Below are 21,397 nucleotides of genomic sequence, written 5' to 3'. Positions count from 1 at the left end.
GGCTGCTGTCCCTCCAGCAAGCAACCCTAGGCAGAGCTGAGAGCAAGGACCAGGGCTCAGGGACTGGACTAAGAAGGCCCCTTGGCAATGGTCTCAGTTGGCAGCAAAAGGGCAGTGTCAGGCTCCAGCATGCTGGAGAAAAAGGGAATGAAAGACAGCAGAGAAAGTCTCCTGACACTGCACAGAAGGCACCTGCAGGTCAGCAAGACGCACAGCAAGGGCAGGTTGTACAACAGACAGCAACGCTCTGAATTAGAGACCACCCCTTGAACATCATCATGATGAAGAGAGTAGTAGTTTGTTTCAACAGACAAAGAATAGCCAGGCCAGCACTTCTAATCAGTTAGCAACCTAGCCTGCACCAGTTCAAGTCAAATCTATGACATATTATATACCTTCTCTGGAACGGTTTACCAGGTCTGAGCCGTATGATAAGCTGATACTCTTAGAATGGCCTGAGCTCTGTGAGAGCAGTATCTACATGTATCTCGTTCACCAGGGCACTGGTTATTTAAGGCTGGCTTCCATGCTGATTACCTGGGGCTTGTACCCTCACTGGTTATTAATTTCTTTTCACTGTCTCTTGATGACAGTGTGCAGAAAACTCAAGTATTTGTTTGTTAAATGAATGAGTTCATTAATGTAAGCCTACAGAAAGGAATGCTTCATTGAGAGTCCAATGTATAAAGCCCATTACAACTTAGCCTAACTCCACAGCCAGGGGAATTTAGCAAGGGCCTAGGAATTCTAAGCACTAGAGGACAATTTTGTAAAAATAAAGAAGACGATAATAGCAACTCTCGAAAGTAAAAATAAAGACACCAGTAGCAACCCTGGAAAATGGAGAAGATGCTTTCTGTTGTTTATTTAATCCCATCTACCACCTTCCCATCTCCACCCGAGATACTGCCTGTCATGGAACAAGAACAAGAGGTCTCTAACAGACTTCAAGAGTCCCTGTGCACAATGGTTCAGGCAGGGCAGTTCAGGTCAGTTCAGTTCAGTCGCTCAGTCGTGTCTGACTCTTTGCGACCCCATGAACTGCAGCACGCCAGGCCTCCCTGTCCGTCACCAACTCCCAGAGCCTACCCATACTCATGTCCATTAGTCGGTGATGCCATCCAACCATCTCATCCTCTATCGTCCCCTTCTCCTCCTGCCCTCAATCTTTCCCAGCATCAGGATCTTTTCAAATGAGTCAGGTCTTCACATCAGGCAGGGCAAGCTTCTGCAAAAACCACACTGAAGAAATCAGTGCTTACCATCACTTTTACTGTCTGGCTGGAATTTCCTCTTCTGGTTGAATTTATTTGCCTGCTGGAATTTGTTCTTTGGTATTCTATCCCCTTGCTGCTTATTCTTAAACTGCTTCACACCTTTTTTCCCAGGTTTTGTGGCAGTTTTCTCAAAGTTCTTAGATGTGATTTTAGGTCCACCTTCCTTAACAACTTTTTTGGGGAATGTCTTTGAAGAACCTGAATCTAGTGACAATAATAAATAGTTATTAGTTCAGTGATCCTGGGCCTGGATCTTTTATCCACTGGGCTGTATTTGTTACAGAAAATTACACATTTTTTAGTGAAACATACTTTGTCCTTCTCTCAAAATGGAGCACAGGAGGACTTAAAAAATTATAACAAAATTTAAAAACTTCCTCTGATTATAAAATTATAACATAGGTTCATCATAGAAAACCTACAAAGTATAGAAATACATAGTAAAAACTGCTCATAATTCTAGAGATAACCCACCACTGTCAGGTGTATTTCTGTTTTAAGCACACATCACAAGATGAGATATTATTTATGTCTTTGTGTGTGTGTGTATTTTGGGGGTTAACGACATAATAGGAGTCTAAGAATAAAATGAACATTTAGAACTTAGAAAGTACATCATATACACAAATTCAAAATGTTTATACCTCAAAATTTCTAGCTGAAAGAAAAAAAAAACATAAAGACTGCTTAGGAAATTCGTCATTGACTTTTCTATTTTGCAATACTGACACCTGATGGAACAGTAAAGACATCACAATGAGAAATCCTGAAGATCTGGCTTGCTAGTAAACATATCAATCACTCATACACAGTGACACTTGGTCCGCCATTTTAATCCTAACTCTAACCCATGAAGATTGGAATCTGCTACATCCCTTCTCATCCCACCAAACCCTCCCTCCAAGAGACAAAACCACCACAAGGGAAGCATGTTTTGAGTAGCTTACCATTGTTTTTATGAAATTTGCTTTTTTCTTGTGACGTCTTTGTACCTTTACCTGTTAATTTTTTTTTCCCTTTGACTTCCATTATAGCAACTCTGGAAAACAAAAACAAAATCCAGAAATGATCACTAAATTGCTCTCATCCAATGAAGGTCCTTAGTCATCACGGCTCCATTTACTCCTTGACCACAGATGCAGGAGAAATTATCTGTGCCCATGAGGAATCCAGGAACTACACAATCACTATTTCTAAGATTGAGAAAGTAAAATTAGACACCAATACAGAAACTAAGAACACACACACACACCTTGACTAGTGAGTGATGTTTTGGAGGCAACATTATAGTGACAGTAAAGGTTACAAATAAATCATTATTTTCACTAAGCAGGCTACAACTGTCAGTGTTTGCATTTCTTACAACAGTGGGAGGATTTTTGTGACAAGAAACTGAAAATATTACCATTTCCCCAGCCAGGAACAAACAATACATTACACTTAATCACATTCAAATTTAATGAAATAATACAAAAGATTATCTAAAAGTTTCCTATGTAACCCAATGTAGCTAAAACAAAAAACAACTTCAAATGTTTGTTATTCTTTGAGAGGCAACAGATAATTTTCAAAGACCTCCAAGATAAGACTGTTGACATACGGAATATTTCATTTGAAAGGAATCTGGCTAGCAGGTCATTTCTGGATTGAGACCCCACTGTGCACAGGGCAAATACCAGCTAACCCTTCCGCTGCCCAATGCTCCTGAAAGCAGAATGTATCAAGAACAAAAGTTACTATGTGTTATTTGTCTATTTCTGTACCTTCCAAGGTTGCATGTTCAACTCATTTCAAAATATCTAAAGCTGACCATCTAGGGCAGATGTTAGAAATATCTGACAATTCCAGATATTTCTAGACAAGAATTGTCCATTGAAGAACAACACATTTCTCAAAATATTAATAGGTACACGAAAAAGTGTTCTGGAGTGAAAGGCATTTGGGAAACACTTAAATGAAAATAATTAACGAGGCTTCTTTAAGGAAAATCAGATTCTTAGAGTCTTTTAATTTGCTAATTTAAGCCATTAATCACCAAGCACAAGCTAAAGTAAGCATGATTTTCCAACCAGGTTGAACCACTTTTTCCTGGAACATCACAAGGGACCAGTAGGGTCCCAAAGAATACTCTGGAAAATGAATGGCCTCTGACTTAGTTTCCTTCGGTCATTTGTAACTGCACGGTCCCAGCCACTTGGCTGAAGCCTTCATAACCACTTCTGCATCCCTCAGCTCCTCTATGCAGGAACTTTCTATTTCCATATGTTTAGTTTTAGAGAAGAGTTGGGAAAGATACACAGAAAGTTACAGTATATCCCTGTTTCCCCTAATGTGAACAACTTACCATGATGCATTAACCAAAACTAAGAAACAACCTTAATATAATGCTAAATTTGGATTTTGATAGTTTTTCCACTAATATACTTTTTCTATTAATATTCCAGAATTTGTTGTTGTTGTTCAATCGCTAACTGGTCTCTTTTTTGACCCCATGGACTAGGGCCCACTAGGTTCCTCTGTCCATGGGATTTTTCCAGGCACGAATACTGGAGTGGGTTGCATTTCCTTCTCCAGGGGATCCTCCTGACCCAGGGACTGAACTTTACTTTCCTGCTTGGCAGATAGATTGTTTACCACTGAGTCACCTGGGAAGCCCATGCCTTGCATTTAATTCAGTCTTCTTTTAATTTCCACTAATCTGTGACAGTCTATCAGTTTTCACTTGTTTCTCATGACCGAGACTGGCACTGTGCAGAATGAATATCCCATATTGGGGGTGGGTCCGACATCTTCCCATGAATCTACTGATATTACGAATTTGAGGGAAGAATACCATAAAGAAGCGCCCTTTCAACCCATCACATTAGGGGAAGCATGATATCGACATGACTAGTGTTAGTAACCTTGATCGCTTGGTTAAGGGTAGGGTTTGCCAGGTGTCTCCACTGTAACGTTAGTGTTTCCATTTCTATACTCTGTTTATTCAAAGCAAGTTACTAAATTCAGCCCAAGCTGAAGAGGAGGGGAATTAAGCTCCACTTCTTAGAGTGCGGAGTATTAACAAATTTGAATCAATAATACAATAAAATCTCCACAGCAATTAATAAATATTTTGGATGATACATTTTAAGAGCATGCAAATACCGTGTATCTTCCACTGATTTTTTTTTAACTCTCTCCACTGGATCTTGCCTGCAGCAATTACTGTGGTGTTTTAATGGTGACTATTTTCCTACTTTTACCTTTATTATTTTGAATTCTTCTGTATGTAAACTTTATTCCTTCTCTCCATTTATTCAATCATTTATTTACATCAGTATAGCCTCACAGACATTTTATTACTTGGGTTATGGACTCATAGTATCTTTATTTTGTTGCTAAAATTATTCCAGTTTTGACATTTCTAAGTTTCTGTGTCCTTTTACCATGGTCCATCCTTTATTCTTCTGAGCATGTCTTTAATTTCTGGCACTTCTTTCAAGTTTACCTTTTCTTATCTCTGCACAAGTCCTAAAGTCAGTCATTCTTCAAGGAACCCTGATTCCTCTTATTGAGATCTGAGTGCTAGGTATGCCTGTCACTGTGGTGCCACTGCTTCTTGGTCTTTTGACTAGACAAGGCTAGGTAATATATGTATGTACATAGGTCTTTTGTGTACAAAGAAACCTGTATTTCTGTATCAAGTTCACACTAATGTCTTGAACACTAAACATGTACCACAGGGTTATGGTTGGTAAAAACAAATTTATCAACTACAGTATTTATTTACAGTTTGTCATTTCCTGACAGTATCCATTCAAAACACTGCTTTTCAAAGTTAGTTAGGTTACATCTTTTCCCTTCACTCCTTCATTGAGGTCATTGGAGGCGTGGGGTGGGGTTGGCCGGGGTGGGGGTGGGGGGCGGAAGCAGGCGAAGCATAGCATGTGGGATCTCAGTACTTCGAACTCAGCGTCCCCTGCATTGGAAGCTTGGAGTCTTAACCACTGGATATACATCTGTACTAGTTAGATTCATTTTATTTAGGTCTGCATTCCATTTCCAGGCATGTCAGTTGACTTTCTTTTCATTCGCCTAGGGTCGATCATTCTTCTTGATGCACAGTGCTGATTTTGACAAACCCACAGTTATGTAGCCTCCACCACAGCACCTTACACAACTGTCCACAACTCCCAGAGGTTCCCTGTGGAGCCCCTTTGCAATCATCCTCTTCTGGCTCTCTTGGCAACACCTGATCTTTCTTTCTACCCTCCAGCTTTGTGACTTTTCAAAAATGTCATGCAAATGGAATCAGACAGTATACAGCCTTTGGGGTCTTGCTTCTTTCATGTAACAAAATGCATTTGCTTGTAGACCCTGTGCCATAACATCCAACCATCACGTTCCAGTGTCTTGGAATCATCTCCTCTTTTTCCCTTCCATTACTCTACTCAGACACTTTATCTCTTGTTCAGATTGCAGTTAGAGTCAATTTGCTATGATTCCACTCCCTGCTGCCTGATTAATCTTCCATTATTACATCTATTCCATGTTATTTACCTGCTCCAACACCTTCAGAAGTTTCCCACTGCTTACAGGAAAAATTTCAAACTCAGTCTTTGTGCTGTGTCCGACTCTTTGGGACCCGACAGACTGTAGCCCGCCAGGCTCCTCTGTCCATGGGGATTCTCCAGCCACGAATACTGGAGTGGGTTGCCATGCCCTCCTCCAGGCGATCTTTCCAACCCAGTGATTGAACCCAGGTCTCCCACATTGCAGTGCTGAACTCACTGCCTCTGGCTGAACGTAGTTTTCCCTGGGTCTCCAGATTTCAGGGGTGCCTCTAGCCACGCTCTGCGTCTTGGCTTAAAGATCAGTTCTTTAGACTCCCCTATCCTCTATCTCGGCACCTAGTTCATTTCTTCCTAGCGCTAACAACTTTCAACTGTACATTCAGATTGCAAACTGGGCATCTGGCCCTGACCGGGCGCAGAGTGAGTGAGTGTCAAACATACAACAGAAAGGCTGAAAGCGAACTAGCCCGGACCCGGACTTTAGAGGCTGAAGGTAATAAAAGCTAACCCAGCACTCTCTAGGCAGCGTGGCAGGGAGAGGAGGTGTACACCCGCCCTTCTCCCCAGGCTCCCGTCAATCCCCAAACTCCCACAACAGAGACGGCCACAGAAAGCCGCCCGGCTGGTGACAGGGTGAAACCTCTACCTCAGAAACCCTCCGACTCCAGCACCGGGCAGGGAGCTAGGCCCTCCAGAAGCACCGCAGAGTCCCCCTCACTCACCGCACACGTGTGGCCCTGGCAGGCGCGGGTCCCGGCTCCGCCGCTGCGGCTTCCGCTTCCCCGCCTTGCTCCGCCCCCTAGCCTTTCCTCTTCTTCCTCAGCCGAGCTAGAGTTAAGGGGCTGGCAGTAGCCGGAAAAAACGAAAATTCGGCATTTCTACTGGTCCGCGTCTAGTCATACGTCATCTAGAGGCGCGAGTGCGGCGCCACGGGAGTTTTGGCCCTAGAAAGTATCCGTGGGTCAATGACGTGATGGTGGCTACTCAAAGTGACGTAATTAACCCTTTCCCTTGCCGGTTGCAGAGCTGGCGGTTTCTAGAGGAGGCTGACCGATTGTGGAAGTGGAAGTTTGGTTGGCCGGGCTTCTCCTTGTTCTTCAGTCGCTAAGTCGTGTCTGACTGTTTGTGATACCAATGAACTGCAGCACGCCAGGCTCCTCTGTCCTCCGCGATCTCCTGGAGTTTGTTCAGTTGAGTCGGTGATGCTCTCTAAGCATCTCATCCTCTGTCGTCCCCTTCTCCTTTTGCCTTCACTCTTCCCCACCATCAGGGTAGCAGGGAGCATTACAGGGACATCTCGGTAGTTGGCTAGGATTGCGATCTCGTTTCTTTCAATTTCTTAGCTGGATGGTTTTGGGAAAATCACTCAATTTCTCTGAGCCTTGGTTACCTGATCAATAAATTATAGATGGCATCACTGACTAGATGGACGTGAGTCTGAGTGAACTCCGGGAGTTGATGATGGACAGGGAGGCCTGGCGTGCTGCAATTCATGGGGTCGCAAAGAGTCGGACACGACTGAGCGACTGAACTGACTGAACTGAACTGAAGTCATACATGGAAAGCGCCTAGCACAAAAAGTGATTTGAACAACCGCTCAATAAATGCTTGCCATTTTAAACCTCTGCGAGTTCCTCCAGACGGTAGTTAGCCCACTTAAGGCTTTAGGAAATCAGACTACTTAGGATGTTATCCCCATCTTACAGATGAAGAAACACACCACAAACTTGCTCTGGTCAAACAAAGCAATTTATTCCCTAACAGTTTTGGAACTCATGCTAGTAGCGAGGTTGTGCACCCTCTGGAGGTTCTAGGGTAGCATTCTTTGCCCCTTCCAGCTTCTAGCGGTTCCAGGCATTCTTTGGCTTGGACTGCATGACTGCAGTCTCTGCCTCTGTCTTCACATGTCTTTCTCTTCTATGTCTTCCTGTCTTCCATATATTATAAAGACACATGGCTTTGGATTTAGGGCCCATCAGAATAATCAAGGATGCTCTCATTCAGAGGTCCTTACTTAATCATATCTGCAAAGATCCTGTTCCCAAAAGCAGTCTCTTTCATAGGTTCTGCGGGATGGTATACTGATACATCATTTGGAGGGCCACTGGGAAAGTTGAGGAATAGGACTTGATCCCAGGGGTGTCAAGCATCAGATTTTACTGTCTTCCAAATCACATTTCCCACCTCTTAAGGCATCAGGCTTGAGACTGGTATTTCACTAGACTTGGCTTCTTGAGGACAGGGACCATCATTACTTCCCAAACACCTATGGCACTATTCAGCACATAGACAGTTGCTAAGTACGTTCTGTGAGCCTTAAGAATTACGTTTCGATAAGCTCTTTTAAGTCTCATAAGAACAGTTAAGCAGGTCTTTCCCCTCAAGTTATGTAGAAAGGGGAAACATTCAGTAGTTTTGATCCAGTCAGTCTGACTCCAAACTCAAAATGACTGACTATGGACTACTATCTCTAATTCACAGATCCTCCAATGAAAGCTCAAGAGGAGAGAATACAAAACAAGAACGGCAGAAGGTCCATTGCAGCACCTATTAGGCAAACAGAATGGTATGTACTAGCCAATAATAATGATAAAATCTTCATGTACACACCCTACCTGAAAGAGATATATTTATATTTTCAACACCACAGTTTGCATCACCCACATCCTCTCAGACACATCCATGTAGCTGTCAAACGTATTGGGTTGGCCAGAAAGTTCATTTGAGGTTTTCTATCTGATCTTACTGAAAAACCCCAGAGAAACTTTCTGGCTAACCCAATACATCAAACTCTGTTCATCTGCCTTCTCACCAAGAAGAAAAAAAAAAGTCACATACCTAAGTCCTAGATTATTATTAATGATGTTATTTATCCAATCTGTGTGCTGTCAAAAATTTCACAGTAAGATTGACTTGAGTGTTTGATTTGTTTGGAGTCAGTTGGAAGTATCTTGTGGTTTCACAGGACAACAACAACAAAAATTTTCTATAATTTTACAGTTAACCAAGTTAATTCTTCAAATATCTAATACCTGTCCATTTCCCCTATGCTCCATGCCCTCCCTTCCCTTCCAGCCTCTGACAACCATCAATCTATTCTGTTTTTATGAGTTCAGGTTTTTGAGATTCCACATGTGAGTGAGATCACACCGTATTTGTCTTTTTCTGACTGACTTGTTTCTCTGTTGTTTCCTGACTGCAACATGTAACTCTCAGTTTCCAGATCTATATCAGAGTTCAGGGCTGGGAGAATGGAGAAAAGATGAATGGAGAAAAGATGAAACCCACTTTTTTCCTCCCACTAGGGCTCTATCCTTTCATACCAGAGGGAGAAGACCTGGCAGTGTTTCCCGTCTATTTAAATGCCTAGAACTCAGTCACACGGCTGCCCCCTGGACTGGAAGACCATCAGACATACTGTTAACCAAGCATTTGGATTCCATTCTTTTTCCAGTACTGTAGTAAAATTACAGGTAACTTGGCAAATATGCTTTCATCCAGCAACAGAGATTTGTTATTTAATCTGGTTTAAAACTTAAAATAACTCTAGTTAAGCTAAAACTTAAAATTATTGTGGTATCCAAGGTAGGGGATCTCAATCTTGGCCACACATCAGAATCACCTGTGGATTAAAAAAAAAAAAACAACCCAACAACAGTAATTCTGATTTAATTAGTCTGAAGTGGGACCTGGCCACTGAGAATTTGGAAAGTTCCCCCAGATCACACTAAGGTGTGGCTAAAATTGAGTTGCTTATTTAGGGAATGGAGTTCAAGTTGGTGATTTGATTTGATTTTCCAGTTAAATGAGGATTAAACCCTGTAACCTTCTGGTTCCTCTTTTTGTGGTCACCAGAATTAGAGAATTAAATATAAAGTGCACTTGTTTCTCTAAGTAGAATTTCTTAGATATAACTGTATCTCTCTTATTGCTTGAGGTCTCCTGCAGTGAGTTAACATCATTATATATTGAAAATGGTTTAAATTTGAACTATATGCTTTCAAATGTATTCTGGAAAAAGTTCTTTTTTTTTTTTTTTTTAATTTGTCACTATTTTGTGCAATTTTCCTCTTTTTCATAAAAATAAAGTGTTAGGTGTCAGCTCCCATACATCTCCCCTCCCTCCAAATCAGTTCTTTAAAGTTTTAACTAATGGATTTTTAACTAACGATGTTCTTTTTGTGTCTCCCAATGCATAAGCAGGGATAAAGGGCATGTTATTGATGTAAAACATAAGTGGGACTTTGGCAACGATTGGGTTTTATTTTCAGGACCTATTAGAATCATAAATCCATGGAAACGGAGCAGTTGCCAACACATTTTCCTTTAGTAAAAAAGAACTGCTTCTGAGTAGAGCGGATTATGTCTTTCAATACCACATATTTGCTAAAAAGTGCACAAATATAAACATTAATTGTGCATTCCGAATTTCCAGTTACTGTGTAGTAGACATAAAATTGACCTGGTCCTAGTTTTACTTTCTTTGATGACATTGTTAAGAGCCACAGAAAAATCAGATCAATAAGATGGTGGCTCCGTTGGTAAAGAATCCGCCTGCAATGCAGGAGACCACCTGCAATTCAGGAGACCCAGATTCAACCCCTGGGTCGGGAAGATCCCCTAGAAAAGGGAATGGCAACCCACTCCAGTATTCTTGCCCGAGAAATCCCATGGACAGAAGAGCCTAGTGGGCTACACTCCATGGGGTTGCAAGAGTTGGACATGACTTAGTGATCAAACCACCAGCACCACCAAACATAAAATTGACCTTGTCCTAATTATACTTTGTTTGGTGACACTCTTAAGAGCCACAGAAAAATTAGATCAATAAGATAAAAGTGTATCTGATTGTAGTATAAAATACCACTTTTAATGAAAGATCATATCAAAGATTAGTTCGTATCACTTAAAGCCCATGAGTCATACTTAACACTGCACTATCATAGAACAGAACTCCTCAAGCAATAGGTACCAGCACTAGGTTTTAGCAGGTGGGAACAATGAACATGTTTTTGGTTTAACTTTTTGCTGAACTTGTTTGCAGGCTTTATGAAAGGTATTTCCTTTGCAAACTCGTGACTGGTTTTGACTTGTGATTTCCTTGACTTCTGAGCAAGCTCATTAATATATGAATCATTTTCTATTTCTCCCATTTTACTTTTAAAAACTATAGAAATGTTAAGTCAGGACTTAACAGTGATGTCTAGCTCTATATACCTACTCAGTTTTCCTCCTCATTTTAAGATGGTGAAAAGATTAACCAACAACCTAAGCCCGTTATGTCACTTTGAATTTTCCAGCAGATGCCGAGATAGTATTAGAAGGCCAAGACATGTATTGGGGGTGGGAAGCCTGTGAAAGACAAGGAGAGAGAGAACAGGATTAAGTCAGAAGCCTCAGGCCATAATACTGATCAAATCCTGATCTGAAGGGACTGATGGACAGGAGAAAGGTGTGGTAAAAAGATCTGTTGATTGAGACTCTGGTAATCATACCCTTGTAAGGTGAAGAATACTACAGAGATCCTTTTGCACTGACCATATCTGCTAAGAAGTACTGAGAGGCGCCTGAGTGGATCACCTGGGCTCTACAGTGATCCCACGCATCCCCCATGTAGAAAAGCAGCCTTAGCTCTTCCTGCTGATGTGAGTTCATCACTCTTGCCAACATGGTTGAGGAGTTCCTCTTCTCACTGTTGGTCCTGGACACAGTGAGTCCAAAACATCCAGGAGGCATCTATAGCTCAGTGGAACTCTTGCTCTATCCTCTGCCAAGAATGTGTCTCCTTTGCAGAGCCCAGAGCTGTAAGAACAGAAAGCACAAATTGCCCAGAGGACCATTTAGAATGATGGCAAGTGGGGCCATTCCTGCTTCTGCTCCTTAGTTCCAGGCCTGTGTGGTTGTCATCTTATAGCACCGTATAGAGATCTCTCACTTGGATTTATTCTGCATTCTGGAGGACAGCATCCCATTTTTGCAGATTACGGCCTCTGAGTTGGTGCTTCGGCTTCACCTTTAAAAAGCCAATGCACAGCTGTGTCACATGGCTGCCTCTGGGGGAGCAGTGTGAAATGTGTCTTGTGGATCACATGACCTCCTTTGCTGTGAAGTGTGTTCCCTATTCAGATGCTATGTTGTGTAGTTTTCCATGACTATAGATCAGGTACTTCTTAGCTTCTGGACAGTGGTCCTGGCCGAGGCTCTTGGGCAGGAAAAGCAAGTCCATACTTGAAATAGGACTCTATATTATGAGGAGAAACAGCTGGCCCTTCCAGAGTAATAGGGGCCCAATGTCATCAACTCATCAGTAGGTGACCTGCTGGTCTCTGGGAAACAGTGCCAATTCAAGGGCTCAGCACTGGTTTCTGTTGCTGGCAGGTCTACATTCAGAGGAATCAGTAGTTAGACTGGCTCTGGTAAGTGGGAGTTCACACTGCTTGGCCCACATGTAGCCTCCGTCACTGTCACTGTGGCCGCTACGTTCATGTACCCACCAGGCCAGCTCTAGAGTGTCTAGTGTTGCAAGCTCACCAATGTCAACTGGCTGAATCAGCTTGTCTTGTTGGTTGTTCCGTGGTTATTGTGGATGCCTTTTGATTGGGCTTCCTTTGTGGCTCTCATGGGAAAGAAACTGCCTGCCCTGCAATGCAGGAGACTTGGGTTCGATCTCTGGGTTGAGAAGATCCCCTGGAGAAGAGAATGGTTACCCACTTCAGTATTCTTGCCTGGAGAATGCCATGGACAGAGGAGCTTGGTAGGCTACAGTCCATGGGGTTGCAAAGAGCTGGACATGACTAAGAAACTAACACTTTGTTGGGTAGTATCATGTGAAAATGGTCACCTGCCATGTCCATTCCCATCTGCCTTTACCCTGGACCTTGTTTCCCACCGTCCTTTTCCTTCCAGGTGCTTGACTGGTTGGGGCATTGGCCAATGATAGCAATTTCTATATGCTCTCACCTTGGGCCATTTCTCCTTCCACATAACCTGGATGACTAGGTATACTCTTGCCCACTAGGAAGATTCCCTCCTCTACTGTCTCTCACCTGAATGAGGTTGTAATGCTACTATTTACTTTCAGTTTATACCCCCAAACCTTGCCAATTCACCTGTAAACTCTGCTGGAGCTTTTTCCTCCTCCATCAGCTATTTGTAAGGTACCCTGCTCTATGGCCACAGAAAAGAGCTGAGGAAGCAGGGCTGATGCAATCATGTGGGTGATGCAGAGATTGAGGCTTCCTATTTGTGCACCCGACTCATGCCCTCTGGTCTTACTTGGGCTCAAGCCAGGACATGCCATTTCCACGTTCTAATGGATTGTTGCTGGGCCCTTTTCACTTTACAGAATGACGGGTGAGACAGAACCCATCTCCCAGTGGACAGCTGTGGGAGGATGCTCATTGGACACTATAGTCAAGCACTGCCTCTCTCAGGTCTCAGTAACATGCTAGGAGATGCGTATAATTCCCCATTATAGATGATCTGGCCTTGCTCTAGAACCCCAAGGCTCTAAGCTGTGATCCTCCTTGGGCTTACCATGAACTCTGTGCTGCATTTTTTCTCACCACTGACACATCCTACACCACAGGGTCTACCAGATGCTCTGCTATAAGTGGGGAGGCTGCTTTTGCTACATCTTGGCTCTGCTGTATAGTCCTCCCTGCTCCGGGTTCCACTCAAAGCTGGCAGTCTGTCATGCCCTCCAATGCATGGACCAGACAGAGCAGGATTCCTAGATGTGAAGTACTTGGCCGCCAGAATGTGAAAAGGCTCCCCGGGCATTGTACTTCCTTCTTTGTAATAGGGAATCTGAGATGCAACCATGTCTCTTCACTTTGGAGGGATACCCTGACATGTCCCTGACCCTAAAAATGTGCACCTCCTTTTTTTCAGTCCTAGTCTTAGGAATCTGTAAGCTTTACTGAAGTGGCCTGTCCTTGAAACTCTTCAGCATTTATTTCCCATCTTTTTGAACGCACATTTCTTACCAAGGTCTTGAGCGTACTAGTCGTGTCTTTATTTCACAAATGTAATGAATTGGTGTGCTGTTCTGCGGGATGTCCAGATGGCCCAGATCTCTTTGGACTATATTAAGACAGAAGGTGGGCGAGCTAACACAGCCCTGGTGCAAAACTGTAAATGAATACCGTTGTTCATTCCAAGGAGTGTGAACTGTTTCTGATCCTATTTTCCATCTACTTTTTCTATCCTGTTTTGCCATCTGCTGCGGTAACTCAGGCATTTCACCTCTGCTCTGCGACTGGAATAAAAACTTAGTGTTCGCCTCCTTCTTCCAGGGTCCATGCTGGAGTGTTAAATCCCATGTTCCTAGAAAGTGAGTCCAAGTCAAGGTTTTCCCATTTGTTCTCTTTGGCCTTCCAGCCCCCTCACACCCCAGTCCCTCGGTGGGGTTCTCCCCTGACAGTGGATGCTGGCCAACTCCTGCTGGTCCTCTGGGAGGTAATCTCTCCTCCCTCAACAGGCTCAGCATGTCCTCTGTTGGGTTTAACCCAAGTGACAGGCCAGGCAGCCAGGAGAGGCAGTGGGGGCTGCTCCTGAGGGCAGAGGTCGGGGAGCAGATATTGTCTTGAAGGGAGAGGCCCCTACGGTATCTTCCTGCTCAAGCAGAGTCTGGATCTTAACAAGGCAGTGCGGGCTACCTCTGCAAGTTCGCATGTTCAGGGCCGTCAGCAGAGCCAAACCGGGGGCACCCATTCATGCACCCATTCCACAGCTCATGGTCTCAGGTTGTCCCAGTCAGGTCTTTGGCTCCATTGTAACAGGATGCCCTGGCTAAGCACTTGAAACATTCTGGAGATGCACACTTCCTGAAATCTTGGGCTTGCTTTTCACATCATCCCCTTCCCCTGCCAGAGATAGCAGCCTCTTTGCAAGTAACCAGAGATGGCTCTGCCTCCCCCATGAGCCTTTAACCATCTGATTCCAGTTCTCATTGTCACTCTGCAGGGAATCCTCCATGTCCACTCTCCTTGTAGATACCTAACCGCCCTCCAACCCCCAATAACTTTCAAATCCCTGACCCACTGCACTGGCAAAGGCATTCCTCTCCACCAGATGACCCCATGCTCAACAGTAGTGACTGCTTTTTTAGCAGATGAACAACCATCTGTGCCAAGGACTAGCTGTGCCCCACATACCACTTGGACTGGGACCCTCCTTGCCAGCCTGGGATGAGTGATCTGGTCTCAAACCCCATCTTTTCATCAGCTTTCTGGAACCACTCCTGGTACCAGTGGCATTGTTTCAAGTTCTCTGGGAAACAAGAGCAGAGTTATAAATGTAAGATTTATACAAGGAATATTCCATAAAGCTAAAGGGAAGAGGCAGTGGGGTAAAAGGGAGAGCCTAGGACAGGGATGTGGGAAGGATCATACAGGAAGAGCCCCCAAGAACAGCTTTGAGGATTCTTTGGCCTGGCTGGTGTGAAGACTCAGAGCCCAGACTGGCCATTACAGAGGTGGACAGGAATGTCCTGTTGTTGGCTTGGAGCAGCCCCAGAGCCCATGGTCTTGGTCTGGACACTGTGGATGCTGGAGGTTTGAGAGCCTGGAGACCTTCAGCTAACCCACCTCTCACCTGCTGCAGCAGGTGTCCTCCTGAAGAAAGACCTGAGCTGTATACTCTGCCTTCAGTGTTATATGACTGGTTCAGTGGCAAGGTCAAGACAAGAACCAGGATGGTCACCAGGGTTTTGGAAGCCTAATCTTATGTCTTTTCTATATTTGGGGGGAGGGGACAAGATTAATTTCTGCCATATATTCTTTGATGTAGTATCTAGTATTTAGCAACTCAGTGCAATAGGTCCTCAAAAAGTCTCAAAAAATAGCTCCTTGGACAGTAAATTATACTATACAATTAAAATATGACTTCACACTGAGTGTAGAAGTCAGGGTTTGGGAGCTACACAATCCAGTGTTTGTTTTAAGACACCTTATTGGTGAGGTTGACTATGTGCAAGACAGGGCGCTCGTGGGGACTGTCCTCGAGACAGGGAGGTGAAAACAACAATCGAGAATTTTAAATTTGGTGGCCGAGTATCTCAAATACATTAACACCTGAATTTTTATAACATCAACATATCATTTCACAAGGATTAGCTAGGATTAGCTATCTGAGAGCAAGGAAACTGTCCTTTGTTTGTTGTAGTATCTCTAGTGAAAGTGAAAGTCACTCAGTCGTGTCCGACTCTTTGCGACCCCATGGACTGTAGCCCACCAGGCTCCTCTGTCCATGGAATTCTCCAAGCAAGAATATTGGAGAATGTTGCCATTCCCTTCTCCAGGGGACCATCCTGACCCAGGGATCGAACCTGGGTCTCTTGCATTACTGACAGATTCATTACCATCTGACCTGCCAAGGAAGCCCACTGTATCTCTAGGGCCCTATACATTGCCTGGCACATAATTAGTTGTCGATAAGATTAGTTAGATGGGTATCACTGTTAAGCTGTAACTGCACAAGTTTAAGGATCACAGCTATTTTATTTGCGGGCACACAGTGAGAACTTAAGTCAACAAATTCAGCAACTGTATTCATTCAGTGGCTATTCTGTCCCAGGCACTGTCCTGGGCACTTGGGATATCTATTAGTCAACAAATCTAAGCGTTCCTGATAATAAACACCAAACAACCACAAGCAATAAACAAGGGCATGATAAGATATGTTAGAAGTACTACAGTAAAAAGAATGGAATTGAGTAAAGAGAGAACCAGACCAGGAGAATAGGTTATAATATCAAATAGGGTGGTCAGTGTAGGTCTCACTAAGGAGAGATTTGGAGAGTTTGGAAGTTTGCCAAGCACACATCTGGAAGAGGAGCCTTCCAAGCAGAGGAAAGAGCTGAAGCAAAGGACCGAGAGCAGGAGTCATCACCCTCATGACTATGTCTTTGAGGAACACGGGGAGGGGTGGGTGGCTGGAGTCAGCCAGGGAGGAAAGTAACAGGAAACAAGTTCAGGAGGAAGGTGGGAGTGGTTTGCAGGTGGTGAAAGGGTTTTTTAGGCCATTTTAAGGACCTTGGGTTTTACTCTTGAGTGAAAAAGAAGCGCCGTCTCAGGGTTCTGAGCAAAGGAGAAAAATGATCTGACATCCAAACAATAAACTTTTGCAGGATTAATGAATATATGAAGTAGATAGAATCATGCTATTTTATTGCTCATGAACTGGTTCTATAAAACTCATCATAATGATATATTATTTTTTTGCTGGTTTTTCCTGACACTCATTCTTTATCTCTAAGGAGCTGCTTGTCTTACGTAACTTGATCGTTCCCACTTCCAGCAGCAGCAGGAGGAACTATCTGCCAACCACTTAATCATGGCTAACTAGACACCATTTGATAGTTTTGAGAGCATTTTTCACATGTATTGTGTCACTCAAATCATCCAAACTGTATGTAGTATTACATTACAGATCTATCACAAATACAGAAACAAGCTCCAAGAGATGATGTATATATACTGCCCACAGTCACACATTTAATAATGGCAGAGTATGAATTTTGTCTCCTCATCTAGTATTTTGTAGAGCTACATTCCAGGTCCTGAAGACAGAAAATGGCTACATTACTCTAAGAGGGGTTTAGAGTTCAGGTGGGAGGCCAGGATGGGAATAAACACAAATATGGTAAATATCAGAATAAAGAAGTAGAGGCGAAGTACCAAAGTTTTGTAGTGTGTTCAGCAAAAACCCATAAAGAGGACGATGGTCACAATGGTTGGTGGCCTTAGATACACTGAAATGGGGCGCAGAGGGGGTGGTGGCGGTGGTGTACTTGGGTAGTGGGAATAACGCTGGCACATGCTTGGAGGTCCAGACAAGCACTGTGCCCCTGGGAATGGTTGGACGCTCCATTCTGAGTGGAAGGAAGTTGTAGGAAACAGGATTATAGCCAGTAGAAAAAAGCCACATTATATAGAATCTCAAGCCACAGACTAAGACCATATGTACTTTATCTACTGCAAGTTGCCAATGATTTATGAGCGGAGATGATGTTAACAAAGTTTTTGTTTTTTAACCTCCTTGAACTTTTTAAAAGTTCAATATAACACGACTGTTTAGTGGGAGCTGACATGAGAGGCAGTGTCTCAGAATGAGTTCCTTCAGAAGTCAACAATGAGATGAAGATTCAGGTGAAAATCCCTGATTATGGGGGTGATGCCAGGAAACACCAGTGTGGGACTAGTGGGGAGAGGTGGGAACCAGAGGCAGCCAGAAGCGTGTTCTCTGTCAGGCAGTTCACCACTCTGGGTAACTGGAGATTAACCTTGTTGGGGGACTCTGGGGGCCAGTGTGGAACACAGAGAGCCAAGGGATCCCCCCCAAGGGATGCAGGAGCCGGGGTGTTTATACGTGAGCTCCCAGCAGTCACTGATTGAGGCTGCTCTTGGGGGCGGGGATTTGAGGTTCCCCAGAACTCCCAGCCTGACACCCAGGCACTGTGATGGCATCTGGTAGCATCAGAGAAGCCCTCAGTCAGAAATGCATCTGCTGGCAATGGGGGGCTGGATAGTGTGCAAAATAGATAAGGTGCGTGGTCCAGACAGGCTGGTGGCAGGATTTGCTACAGGCAGCAACAGTAGTAGATTGAGACCTCTAAGCCAGAGAGTCACATGGGTTCAGACCAATGTGCTGACAACAGGGAATGAAAAGAAGGAACAGCTTAAGAGCTTTTATAAAGGGAGAATTGCAAGCCTTGGTCTTATAGACCTTTGTCTTATAAGGTCACAAGTAACTCAACCTATTTAATGACTGGAGTTAACCTCTGAAAAAAGTCTAACTGGTCCCACATGCATTCTTTTGAACATATTAGGCAAAATAAGTATCTATAAGACTAATCATTTAAAAACACCTATGAAAGAGAAAAGTGAAAGTCACTTAGTTATGTCCGACTCTTCATAGTCCATGGAATTCTCCAGGCCAGAATACTGGAGTGGGTAGCCTTTCCCTTCTCCAGAGGATCTTCCCAACCCAGGGATCGAACCCAGGTCTCCCACATTGCAGGCAGATTCTTTACCAGCTGAACCACAAGGGAAGCCCCAAGAATACTGGAGTGGGTACCAGTGGATCTTCCCAACCCAGGAATCGAACCAGGGTCTCCCGCATTGCAGGCATATTCTTTACCAAGTGAGCTATCAAGGAAGCCCAAAAACACCTATAAATTACACTTATTAGGGAAGGATCTGGGCAAAGGTGTGATAAAGTTTATATACTTATGGGAGAGCAACACACATCCAAATTCCAGATCTGCTCATTTTAGCCAATTCCTCTTTTTCATGGGAACACAAGGAAAAGTAATGAAGAGATAATGTAAATCAAGAAACATTACCTATGAATAATGGAGATAAAAAACAGTAAATACATGACTTCCCTAGTGGTCTAGTGGTTAAGAATTGCCTGCCAATGTAGGGGACATGGTCGATCCCTGCCCTGGGGAAATTCCACACGCTGCAGGGCAACTGAGCCCACGTGCCACAACTACTAAAGCTTGTGCGCCCAGAGCCTGTGCTCTGCAACAAGAGAAGCCGCCACAGTGAGACGTCTATGCACCACAACGAAGAGTAGCCCCCATTCATTGCAACTAGAGAAGGCCTGCGGGCAGCAACAAAGACCCAGTGCAGTCAAAAATAAACACATAAATAAAAAAGAAGGCAAGTACAACCTAATCATTTGTTCACATATTTCTAGCAGGAGCTTTTGAGAAAACTCATCAAAGAATGCAGATAGAAAATGGAAACATGGGAGAGTAATTTATGGAGGCATTCATTCCGCTTCATTCTCATAGTTGTCACTAATAAGATAAGAGGTATCACCTCCTTTTCTCACCCCTCTGCTCCTTGGCTAGACGGTCAGACTTGGAAAGGAAAAGAAAGAGAAGAATAGGAAAAGGAAAGGGATATGCTCCTGGAAGAAAGGAGCTGAAATGTCCAGGAGGGAAAATGCTGAGGTACCAGAAGAGCAAAATCAGGGAAATATAACGTGCAGTTCAGTGGAGGTGGGTTCAGGGGCTCCAGAGATGCGGGGGATTCAAGGTGAACTGGAGGGACCTGCCTCAGAAGGTCATGAAACCTGGGAAATGGGCATTTCCTCAGGCACTGTCACAAACTAAAGATTAAAGTTCCCTTCCTCAGTTTTGCGGGTGGCTAACCCTGATTCTGGGAAAGACTGAGGGCTGGGGGAGAAGGGGGCAACAGAGGATCAGATGGTTGGATGGCATCACCGATCAATGTTTGAGCAAACTCTGGGAGATAGTGATGGACAGGGAAGCCAGGCACGCTGCAGTCCATGAGGTGGCAAAGAGTCAGACGCGACTTAGTGACTGGACAACAACGATGTCCTATAGGACTCGTTAGGATGTATGAGGGAGGCAGAGGTTTCTAAGATCCAACTGAAAATATTTACTACCTTTGACGGGTGGACATGCAGCCAAATCAAGCTGATTTCAAAAGAAAAAATGCTGATTCTTGCAGCAAATTCATCCCTGCAGTAGAAGAACTATATAAGCTTGACTTTTCTTTCTCTGTTTGCTTTGTTGAAACTACATGTCCTGTCCTGAGACTCACATGGGAGGAGAGTGAGTGATATTCTGCCGAGTGTATGGATGGAACCATCCTCCGCGTGACTCTTCCCAGACCTGGTGCCTTTGTGGAGGCCTCTCCATGCTGACATTCTCATTAATGGAAGAAGAATCGATCTTACCCCCTTCTCCTAAATTTTTCTCTTCTTTCCATCAAATTTGATAGAAAAAGAATGGGTACATAAGCACAACGGGATGGAAATCTTTGAAAGGTACATATTTGAAAGGAAGAAGGAGAAAACAAGGAGATTAAGGAAACCAAGGAGGAGGCTGGGATGTGTGGGATGGAGATTGATGGGAAAAGGAAGTGGAGAAAAAGGCAGAGTAGAAAGGTGGAAGGAGGAAGGCAAGGAGCTTGGTAACTTTGATCCCTTTGCCTTTAGAATGCCAAGGATGCTGACTATTCAGGGTTCCTTCCTGTGTCAGCAAGACAATTTGCAAAAATACATTTGAGCCAAATTTATAGATAGAGGGAACCAGTCAAATGTCTCCTTGTGATGTTAAATTTATTTAGTGACATGAACAACTCAAAGGCACATTTAAAATAAGATACAAATTTGGAAATACTGTTTGCTTCAATTCACATTTCATTTAATAAAGCCTTCATATTCATTTTTGATGGAAGTATCCTTGTCATCAATAGAGGTACTTTTCAGTTCAGTTCAGTCACTCAGTCGTGTCTAACTCTGTGACCTCATGGACCACAGCACGCCAGGCTTCCCTCTCCATCACCAACTCCCAGAGTTTACTCAAACTCTTATCCATCGAGTTGGTGATGCCATCCAACCATCTCATCCTCTGCTGTCCCCTTCTCTTCCTGCCTTCAATCTTTCCCAGCATCAGGGTCCTTTCAAATGAGTCAGCTCTTTGCATCAGGTGGCCAAAGTATTGGAGTTTCAGCTTCAATATCAGTCCTTCCAATGAACACTCAGGACTGATCGATCTCCTTTAGGATCAACTGGTTGGATCTC

General features: G+C 43.7%; 1 protein-coding gene and 1 long non-coding RNA gene across 8 annotated transcripts in view; one reads left to right on the top strand and one right to left on the bottom strand.

Annotated features, from left to right (window-relative positions):
• Positions 1 to 6,724, bottom strand: part of PUM3 (pumilio RNA binding family member 3) — a 41,608-nt gene extending 34,884 nt beyond the window's left edge. Inside the window, exons 1-3 of one of the 3 annotated variants that reach the window (XR_003512237.1) lie at positions 6,477 to 6,564; positions 2,225 to 2,316; positions 1,263 to 1,481 (exon numbers count right to left, since the gene is read on the bottom strand). Coding sequence is in view for 2 of the 3 variants with exons in the window: in XM_027549372.1 (XP_027405173.1) it covers positions 1,263 to 1,481; positions 2,225 to 2,306 (301 nt within the window). In the remaining variant the exon portion in view is untranslated. Of the gene's footprint in view, positions 1 to 1,262; positions 1,482 to 2,224; positions 2,317 to 6,476 lie in introns of all 3 variants that reach the window. The other 2 variants (XM_027549372.1, XM_027549371.1) reach the window with 2 other exon arrangements.
• A 99-nt stretch (positions 6,725 to 6,823) lies between these two features.
• On the top strand, positions 6,824 to 21,045 carry LOC113897075. 5 transcript variants are annotated; one of them, XR_003512233.1, is made up of 4 exons: positions 6,824 to 7,020; positions 8,312 to 8,396; positions 9,136 to 9,303; positions 20,407 to 21,045. It is a non-coding gene; the product is annotated as an uncharacterized LOC113897075 (long non-coding RNA). The 5 variants fall into 5 exon arrangements; XR_003512235.1 differs by lacking the exon at positions 20,407 to 21,045 and adding an exon at positions 19,541 to 20,067; XR_003512234.1 differs by lacking the exon at positions 20,407 to 21,045 and adding an exon at positions 19,538 to 20,067.
• Positions 21,046 to 21,397: the final 352 nt, after the last annotated feature.

This window comes from Bos indicus x Bos taurus, chromosome 8 (assembly GCF_003369695.1).
Source record: "Bos indicus x Bos taurus breed Angus x Brahman F1 hybrid chromosome 8, Bos_hybrid_MaternalHap_v2.0, whole genome shotgun sequence".
Classification (NCBI taxonomy): Eukaryota; Metazoa; Chordata; class Mammalia; order Artiodactyla; family Bovidae; genus Bos; species Bos indicus x Bos taurus.
This window is presented reverse-complemented; position numbering and strand designations above follow the sequence as displayed.